Below are 10,676 nucleotides of genomic sequence, written 5' to 3' on the forward strand. Positions count from 1 at the left end.
GGGAAAGTTGAGACAGGAGGATCATTAATTAAAGGCTAGCCTAAGTCACAAGGTGTTTCATAACACCCTCCATCCAAGGGAAAAGAAAAAGAAATTGAACAGGCACAATTGATTTATTCAAAAACAATTTTTAGGTATAAAATTTCAAATTAGAGGTTAGTTCTATATGGAAGAAATTGTTTAATGTTCAGTTTTTATAGATCATCAAGATTATATCTAATGGTTAAATATATGCTTTTCAGTTGGTGTTCAAGATATCTTAAGAAAGAGGAATAAAATTTCTCTTTGTATGGAAAAAGTGGAGAGAGAGAGATTGGTGGGTTTGGAATACTTGTGGTGTGTTTATTTGTAAGAAGGTTCTAGCAGTATAACTTGACTACAGGCTGTTGACCTCACTAGACTCCTAAGCTTGAGTAATGAGTCTCAGGATTTTGTTCCATGAGGTAGAAGCAAATGTTTGTCAAGATTTCTGTTCTTACAGGCACGCTTGCCTAAACAGTGTATGAACATGTCTACCTTGTATCTTACAGTCTTTCTTTCCAGCAGCTTCAGAGATCCCTTTGTCCCTTTGCTTGCCATGTCTTTGTTCATTTAGAAGTATTTGAACTGCAGCCATTTTGCCTTTCCGCTCCCAGCTGGTGCTGATGGGTTACAGCTCTGCCTTTGCACCAGTTTCCTTGTTCAGGGCTGCCTTGCTTTGCTTTTGTAACTGTAGTATGGAGCACTTTTCTCTTCAGTACTGACATGGATTTTGATTTAATGTCAGATTCTTCCAGGCACCAGGATCATTGTATTTTTAAGGCAATAAAGCTTCATATCTTCCATACAAAAACAAAGAGATACTTTCTCTGTGAAAATAAGTTTCACTCCGTATTGGTTGCAGTTCTTCATTGGGTATAGAATTAGCAAACTACAATTTAGAACCCTCTATTCGGGGACAGTAAGTTGCTTTTCTTTGAGTGTATGCCTGATTCATGATACCATTTGAAATGTGGGAAATTATTGCTGAGAAACAGAATATGTTTGGTTTAATCTGCCATGTAGTTATGAGAATACATTAGTGAACATTTTTGTTGCACCATGCATTTGAGAGTTCTAAATAGATTTTCTTGTATATTCTCCATGTTCTTATAAAATGGCCATAATTGAACACACTTATTTCCCCCTTATTTTTAAAAATCAGACTGAAACAAAATGTTTCAGAGTAAATAATTTCAGCTGTGGGAGCTGTAAGTAGGTCAAGTAAAACATTTCTTAGAGCTAATGGTAAAAAATGAAGACAGGGAACTATTGCAAGTTCAGACATGGCCATTTTAAGGTATTGGCAGCCAACTGTGTATGATACAGGTTTCCATTGCATTGTCTATAAGCTTAAGCAAGAGTTGGTTAGCCTTAGAAGTTAGAAAGATGCTGTGGACTTGTTAACATTAGATTATCTCTAAACTTCAGACTATACCTCACCCTCTCTTCTGTCTACATATAACATCCAGGAGACACTTAACATAGGGAGTGCTGGGTCCATGAGACTTTTAAACTACTTTATAATCCAACAATCTGGGTTGTCATCGTCATCATCGTCTTCTTCTTATTCTTCTCCCTTTAGTAGGCTTTACACATTTTCTCATTATTAACTTCTCATTAACCAAAAGTACTTTATATGTCTTGAGTAGATGTGGCTATCATCATCATCATCATCATTCTGTTATACCTCATATTAGGACAGTAACAGATGCCTACCATTATAAATTAAAACATGGCTCTTTGCTTTCTTCAGCCTCCACAGTATTGCTTCTGAATTGGTAATGAACTTCTAGTAAACTCTAAAAATTATATTGAGCTCATGCTTTTGTAAATAATCTCCTCAGGATCCTATTTTTTGGGAGGTTTGTTGTTGTTTTGTTTTGTGAGTGGTTTTGTTTTTGTTTTGTTTTGTTGTTTTTTTAAACTAATAAAATGTAGCAACTACCTAAAGAACAAGAAATAAACAAACAAAAAAATCATGAAAAAGAAACAAGATCAGCTTGTGAGAGAGGACCTAGAAAGGATGTTTTTTTCATATACATATATATATATATATATATGTATAATGTGAAAATGTTATGTGTAATTAACATATGGTAATAAAAATGATTTTTTTTTCCTAGAAGAGGGTTGAGGAAAAAAAAAAAAAAAGAAGCCCAAACCAAGCCTGCCATTGTAATAGAGGAGTGGGAAAAACAAGTTTTCAACTATTATACCACATTCTATACTAATTATACAATACTTCTGTTATGTTTTCAAAATATTGTTCTCATTCATTTAATAGCTGTATATTGATTCCTTACACAATGACAGGCATTCTTGGTATAGGAAATACATTTGTAAAGAGAACAAGATCCTTTTTCAGAGGTGATCATCCTATTAAGGGTGATAATAAACATATTAAGTGAGCAAGTTATCTAGTTTATTATAGTTTTGTTTGTAGTATAAAAGGGTAATGTTGTAAGAAAAGTAAAGGAGCGGTGTGGGACCCACACCTCAAGTTTCAGCGCTAGATGGTGAAGGCAGGAGAATATAGCATTCCAGGTCATTCTCAATAACCCTGTGCATTCACAGCCAGCCTGGGCTACGTAAGACCCAGAAAGCCTATGGGAAGGATTGGGCATGAAGAAGATCATAATTCATAAGGTTAGGTATTGGGATAGTTGAAGTCACACATAATAGGCCTCAGTAGAGATCGGATCTGCACAAAGACTGGAAAGGTGCGGTGGCGCTCTTTAGTGAGATTGTGTGATGAAGATAACTTCTGACAGCTCCAACAGACATCCATGTGGGAATGGAGCAGTCAGGGCCTGGCCAGGAGCCCGTGCTAATGGAAGTGGAAAAAGAAGGATTGGGACAGTGTGATGAGGTTAGGAAGGTATACACAGAGGTTGGGAAAGCAGACTGTGAATGACTTCATAAGCCTGGTTAGGATTTTTAGCTTTTACTTTGAATGACTAAGGAGTCAGTTCCAGATACGGTACACAGGAATGAGAAGATCTCTATTTTAATTAGACCACTCTGACAACTGTATTGAGGAAAGACTAAAAGGGAACAAGGATAGAATCAGGAAGACCCATAGAGAGATGGCAGAAATCCAAACACTAAATTATGGTAGTTAAGCTCACAGCAGTAGTAAAGTGGTAAAAAGTAAAAAGATTAGAGAATTAAGGGTAGAGTGGACATGTGGTGACTTAAATGTAGTTTAAAAGGAGTGGAAAGTTTTTAACCCGGAAAAATAGAATTATCATCACGTGAAAAAAAGCTCTGGGTGGAGCTTCACACCAGAGCTTTTATGGGGTTTGTAGGGACTCTTGACTGAGACAGGAGCCTAATTTTGCATATGTCCAATTTGATATACCTGTGAGACAACCATTTTGAGGCATTTAGGTGACAATTGGACATTTGAGGTCTGCTGGAAGAACAGATTTCTCTGGAACTTCTCCATAAGGAATCAGTGAAGTTATTTTTCATTTTAAGAGTTAGAAAAGAAAAACTCAAGATAAAATAGAATATTAGTGAAATAAAAAACATGCTATAAAAAAATAAAGTGTAAGTATAATGGTGGTTGTTTGAAAAATGAATAAATGGATAACCTCTTATCAAGATTTACAAAGAAAAAATGAAAACATAAACTGTCAACAGTACATAAAAAAGTGAAGTCACTAGAACCCCAGCAACATGAAGAGAGTAACAAAAAGATACAATAAAAGAAATTTTGTCAACACATTAGAGGAACTTAATGAAATGGACAGATTTCTTAAAAGATGGAATTTACCAAAACTGACATAAGAAATGATATATTAAAGAATCCCACAATTATTACATAGTTCAGTTTGTAAAGAAAAATGTTTCAGCAAAATACTCCAGGCCCAATGTCTCTGTCAGTGATTCTGTTAATCATTTAAGAAACAAAATTATAATTCTGTATAAACTTTTAGAAATCAGAGGAAGATAATCCCTAAATCTTTGTGTGAACCCAATGTAATTCTGCTGTGAGAGCTAAGCAAAGATATTGTGAGAAAAAATATATAGACTGGAACAGGGGAGATTGCTACCAGAAGATAAGAGCACTTGCTGCTCTTCCAGCATACCTGGGTTAATCCCAGCACCATCATGATGGCTCACAACCATATGTAACAGTAGTTCTAGGGCATCCAGTATCCTCTTTTTGACTCCATGAGCACCAAGCACTTATGTGATACACAGATAGACATGCATCAGACACAGAAAGTAGTAAAAAACATAATTTTAAAAAAGAAAGGTAAATCTGGAATATTTGTCCCATTTTTGAACCTCTAAAAGACAACTGGGCCTTACAAATATTAGCATGTAAACATTATCTGAAATTTTAAAGACATCCAAGCAGATTGAGGAGGACTATGAGTTTAAAGCTAGCCCGGGTTATACAGTGAATACTTTGTTTCAAAAAATAAAAAATAAAGAGGAACCAGCATGTTTTTAAAATCTAAATGTGTGAGTGGTGGTGTTTTGTTTTCCAATATTTGGTGATTAGATCTGTGCGATACATCCATAAAAAGAGTCTAGTAAATGAAAAATCTCAGAAGTTGCTTTTCTTAATTGTGCTAGCCTGCTAATTTGCTTTGTATTTCTTTACAGTTTCAACTCCTAGCCTCGGCTCTGTTCAAATCTGGCTCAGATTTCACAGCTCTGGGTAAGTGTGTCAGCAGTATACCTTGTTGCAAATGACCAGTAAGCGTTTTTTAAAGTTTTCAGTTTAGTTAGCCATCAGAGAAGTGCATATAGAACTATAGTGAGACTCCATTTCACTGTAGTCCTCATAATGGCTTCTCTTGAAAAAACAGGACAACAATCTCTTGTTAGTGTTAGTTTTAAAAATGTGTGTGGGCCTGTGTAGTATTGCACACCTGTAATCCCAGTACTCAGGGAGGCAGAGGCAGGTGGATCTCTGTAAGTACGAGGCCAGCCTGGTCTACAAAGTGAGTCCAGGACGACCAGGGCATCACAGAAAAACCCTGTCTCGAAACCTCTCTATGAACCGCCTCCCCCGCCCCAAAGAAAAAAATAAAAACAAAGTATGTGAGCTGGGAATAGTGTCTCAGGAAAAAAATAAAAAAGTCCGTGTGCGTGCATGTGTGTGTTTGTGTGTGTAGTTCCTCTCCTAACCCAGCTAGCATCCAAATAATTGAGACGGGACTGTTATATGTATATGATGTGCTTAACGGCATAGCACTGAGCAGTTACTACTTGATTCTTAAGCCTCTAAGCCAGTCTGGCTTCCTCGCTGCCAAAATCCTGGAGAGAATTGAATTTTATGGCTTTTTTTTTGCTCTCTCCTCATGTCTCTTGAACCTCTGCTCCTAGCTGAATCCCCTACTACCTTTCTCTTTCTTCTCCTCCACTGTCTGGCAGGAAGTCTAGTCCGATTCTCTCCCCTAATCAATGATCAGCTGTTAAGGTGCTTTGTTGACATATCAGGGGATAATTGGGAAGCAAAGTTTAGATAGGAGATTCTCAGAACAAGGATTGCAACCAGATATGGGAGGCACAGAAATCAGTATTTGAATCTTTACACACTACACAATGCCTACAAACTCCGGCAAAGGATATGGGGGAAAGAGGATCCTTTTTCAGTATCGGTGGGGATGTAAACTGGTACAGCAATTACAGAAAGCAATATGGTGGTTTCTCAAAAGCTAAAAAAATAGAACTGTGATATGGTCCAGCTGCATCGTTCATGAACATGTACCCAAAGGACTCTGTATTCCACCCCAGAAATACTTGCATATCTTTTCTCATTGCTGCTCTGTTCATAAGGAAAGGTCTGTTGAATAATAGGAAATTGAAGTGTGTAGCTCATGCACACATGGGATCTTAATCATTATAAAGAAAAATGAAACTTGCAATAAAGTGGTTAGAACTAGAAAATATTACATTGTACTAAGTGAGGTAACTCAGAAAGAGAAGCTCTAAGCTTGTCATATACAGATCCTAGCTTTAAAGTTTCATGTGTATTCATTGATGGAGGAGTGAATGTGGGAAAGGCCAGAAAGCTAGAAAGGAGCAGTGAGAGGAGAAGAGGGAAGCTTTAAGCAGGAGTGTAGGGAGTAGGAGAACACATGTGATATAAAAATTGAAGGGAAAGTTTCGGGGCACAGGGCACAGGCAGGGAACATGGGCAAGAGGATGCATGAGTGGAGTGAACAGGCAGATGATCAGCTAAAGCTAAGAATGTTTGAGAACACCAAGAAGACATTGTTACTGTGTATGTTAGTTTAAAAGTTTAAAACACCCACACGCACACACACACAGCAGCTAAACTACATTATCATAAAAACAGGTCTGATGAGAATACAGAAATTCCAGACCCAGAGCTTTATTTAGGCTGGTGAATTTTCAAGGATATTTTTGTTAGGACAACTCATGATAGGTAGCTTCAGTCTTTTACCTGCATTATAGTTTTTTAGTTCCACACTGGCCTAAGAACTCAAGAGTCTTTTTCCTCAAAGAGTAATCTTTGAAACGAGAAATTGTAGCTCTGAACTTGTCCTTATGAAATGTAATTTGTACTGCTGATGCCAGTGCTGTTAGTGTTTGCCCAAGAGTTGTACGATAGTGTAAATAATACAAATGTCGCTCTCCTATTTAGAATCAAATGACTCTTTGGTGATGTTAGTTTAATTTCTAAATTGGTGGTGCTTTTGTTTGCTAAACATAAGTGATTCACAGAAGAAAAAAGAACACACACTATGATTCTGGTGCTGTTCCCTGGGATGGGAAAGGATAGCAATGTTCCTTGGGATTTTGCCCTCCTTTTTCTATGGCAAGTAACTGAGTCATCTCTAACAATTAAGGTAACTCTGGTTTTCACTTCTAACTCCAGAATAGCATGAGGTCATTATGGTGAAATAGGGAACTGAAAGGGGAAAAATCAGAGTTAGACAGTCCCTAACTCCAGAGTATGTTGTACTCCACAGGCTAAATTAGCAGGCACTATAAAATATCATTTCAGTGGGTATGTCTTTAGGCTACAAAACATTGCAGCCCTGTCATAATGAATGGAGAAACTAGGTATGAAAGATCATGCCTTTCAGAATATTACCCTTTGAAGCAGACATAGTAATAGCCAAATTTTGAGCCTGCTGTTTGTTTGAAGGAGTTTGTGCCTTGATATGTACAGATACCACAGCCCAGGGCCATTATTCTTATTTATTGATGGGCAGCATTAAATTGTCTTTGGCTAATGTTTAGCCATTAGAACAAGGATTTCTTGACAGTGATTAAATAGATTAGGATTGTGTCAGCAAATATTTTTACCATTTTGCTTAATTCCTGTCTCCTGTTTCAGCCCTGCTTCCTGCCAAAAGACATATTTTTGTCAAGAACAATTTGTTTTCCATGTAGTGTGAACAAAGCTTATTCCTAGTAGATCCTCATCTCTTTAGAACAGGCGTTGTCTTTTCATGGTTAGTACAGAGTGGTAGAAGTGAGAGAAATAGTCATGAAGAGCAAGAAGCTTGGCATCAGTTCCTCCTTTCTCTGGAGCCATGCTGTCTCGTCTTTGTATTGTATCAGTGAGTGTCTAAACTCCTGCCCCTCTTACATGTATTGAAAAAGAAAATACTGACTACAGATTAAGTGTAAGGTTCTCCTTACACAGCTTCCCAGTCTGCTCTACCTATGTCTACCCAACAGTACTTTGTAAAGAGACATGTTGATATATTTAATTCTGATCATTCAAAGTAGTTATGTTTTGTAACCCACAGAGACAGTGAATTAGTGAAGGCAAGTCACCACTCTTGTGGGAAATTCAGAGAATTAAGTTTCTGTGAGCCTCTCCAAAAGATTATTGTGTAACATTGATTCCTGGGTATTTCTATTTAATGCCTCCTTATTTACTACATTATTTATTCATTAGCATTGAACTTTGGTCAGGAAGACCAAAGCCCTTACCTGAATGAAGCTTGTTTAACCTGTTCTCTCTGAGAGGTACATCACACCTTCCCCCTTAGAAACACTAGACATCATTGGCCTGCAGCTCGAGGCCACATTAAATAGCTGGGCACAGTAAGGCAAGTGTCAGGCAAGACACTAACTACAAGCTCATCAAAGTGAAGAGTCTGGATGAATGCTCATTGTACTTTTGAAAGCTCTGTGTGTTTGAAGTGTTTTGAAAGTAAAGCTATTTGGAAAATTCAGAAAAGCATAATAAAGAAAAGGATTATAATCTCACGTTCACAAATAGGTTTTGTTAGTATTTTGCATTATTTTCTTCTATTCATTTCTTTGAGAAGATAGTAGGTTTTGTTAAGCTAAGCCCAAAGGAAGAAATATTTCCCCCTCAAACTTAAAACAACAACAATTTTTTTAAATAAAATAGGAATGAACTATTCTTGAGGCAGCATTTATTTCCTTCCAGGAAACTGGCATCCTTGACAATGTTATGTTCTATTTCTATCTTTACAAGATTTTTAAAAAATTGGACCCAAGACTGTTGAGTAGAATCGGTCCAATTTGTGTTTTCCCTAAACTATCACAGCCATAGTTCTTTTTCTGACAGCACTCAACAGAGTGTCCCAGCTAGCCACTCAGTAATGGGAAAATCCTATCGCTTAAGTATTTAATTTGGGGGCTAGAGAGATGTCTCAGTGATTAAGAGTGCAATGGCTGCTCTTCCAGAGGTTCCCCTGGGTTCAGTCCCCAGCACCCACAGCTCACAAGTATCTGAAACTCCAGTTCCAGGGGATCTGACACCCTCACACAGACATACATGCACGCAAAACATGCACATTTTTTTTAAATTCATGTTTAAAAATATTAAGTATTTAACTTGTATATTAAAAGTCTGAAACAACTGAGATCAGTATATAAACTGACCAAAATGGGACATTGGTTGGTATGAACTTGCAAATTAGATGTTTGCTAGATGAAACAAACCCTGTCTTTTAAAAAATGTCTTCTACCCTCTGGTATTTATTTGCATAAAAGTACTTAATTATTCTCATTAAGAATGCTTAGTATGTATGCTGTTACATATTACCATAATAATGGCATTTGCTTAAGGTACCCTATGTGCTATAAATTCATTTCTTTCTCATGGTTCTCTATTCTTAAACTTAATTCTCTGATCCATGTCTACCTCTAAGACCTTGCCGATTTTAGCCTGCTTTCCTAAAGTTCTCTTAATTATGATTTTGTTATATCTTTAGTATAAAAAAAAAGTTAATGGGACAGAAACACTGAAGAGACAGAGGAGTAAAATTTCCTTAAGGAAGTAGTAGTGAAATAATCTAGCAAAGGAGAGAAGTCAGTTTCAGTTTCTAAAGTAGCAGTCTTTCTGCTGGATGTTTTCACATAGTTGCATTTAATCTGCACAGTAGACTGTGAAGTAAACAGGGTTTCACTGATGGACATTTGTGAGGAACAAGAAGGTTGTCTACACTGTTTCTTCCTCTAGGTCAGTGGTTCTCAACCTGTGGGTCAAATGACGTACTCTTTCACAAGGGTCACCTAAAACCATCGGAAAACACAGATATTTACATTACTTTATAACAGTAACAAAGTTATGTTTATGAATTAGGGACAAAAATCATTTTATAGTTGGGGTTACCACAACATGTGGAACTGTATTAAAGGGTCACAGAATCAGGAAGATTGAACCACTGCTCTGGGTGTTGGGAGCTGGTAAAGTTTAGCAGATTTTGAAGCCTGTCTTGATTTTGATTTCTCATTGTAGATGATGCTGGTCACACTAAGTTTTCTATTCTGTGTTGAATTTTTGAAATAATACATTAAAATTTTTTTTTTCTTCACCAGGCTTTTCAGATGTGGATCACACCTATGCTCAGAGAACTCAGCTCTTTGACACCTTAGTAAATTTCTTTCCTGACAGCATGACTCCTCCTAAAGGCAACCTGGTAGACCTCATCACACTGTAAACCAGGGAGTTGAGTTGAGGAATTGTTGGGCTCAGAAGTGGAGACAGGAGTCAGAGGTCATTCAGTGTTTGTGTGGGCAGAGGTGACATCGCAGTGACTGAGGACTGCATCAAAGTGTTGAAGGATCCTTGTTATCACAAGTTTTAACCCTCTCCCTTCATACCCGACCTCAAATCCCCTTTTCCTCATATTCCTGCATTAGGCTAATAAAGTGAAATTGATATACTTCCCATTTAATTATGTATATTTTTCTTTAGCTTTTAAGAATTAACGAGTATTAATGAAAAGTAGACTTTTTTTCTTCTTTCTAGCTTTTCACAGTTTGTTTTTAGTTAGGAGAACAGCATTATTAGATTCAGTGCTGTAAGAATTTGGGGTTTTGTTGTTGGGTGGTTTGTCCCTTTTCTCACATCACAACTGTTGCAGTGGTGTCACTGATGTGCTTCCTCGTTCTTGACAGCTGTGTAGCTCTGTGGGACAGTTGATGTATGTTAAGGTGACGTGTGTGACTGTTGACTTTTCTTGTATCATATTAAATATAGAGAGGTTAGAGACTTAAATTAATACTTTTTGCCATACTGCCAAAAAAGTAAAATTCAAGATTTCCCCAGACATCTGATGAGAAATTGATATTCTGTATTGATATTTTATAGTAGATAATACAGTAGCCATTGGCTTTGGATGACAGAAACCTGAAACCAAGGCTATCATCCAGAAACTTCAAGAGGTTTTCCA

At 37.0% G+C, this 10,676-nt stretch overlaps 1 protein-coding gene across 2 annotated transcripts in view; it reads left to right on the top strand.

The window, feature by feature from the left end:
- Mkln1 (muskelin 1) overlaps positions 1 to 10,178 on the top strand; it is a 143,132-nt gene extending 132,954 nt beyond the window's left edge. For both annotated transcript variants that reach the window (XM_055608211.1, XM_055608212.1), the window contains 2 exons: positions 4,642 to 4,696; positions 9,820 to 10,178. In XM_055608211.1, the coding sequence (XP_055464186.1) occupies positions 4,642 to 4,696; positions 9,820 to 9,941 (177 nt within the window). In that variant the 3' untranslated portion in view covers positions 9,942 to 10,178. The remainder of the gene's footprint in view (positions 1 to 4,641; positions 4,697 to 9,819) is intronic.
- Positions 10,179 to 10,676: the final 498 nt, after the last annotated feature.

The sequence above is a fragment of the Psammomys obesus genome, unplaced genomic scaffold (assembly GCF_907164565.1).
Source record: "Psammomys obesus unplaced genomic scaffold, mPsaObe1.curated_primary_1811, whole genome shotgun sequence".
Taxonomy (NCBI): Eukaryota; Metazoa; Chordata; class Mammalia; order Rodentia; family Muridae; genus Psammomys; species Psammomys obesus.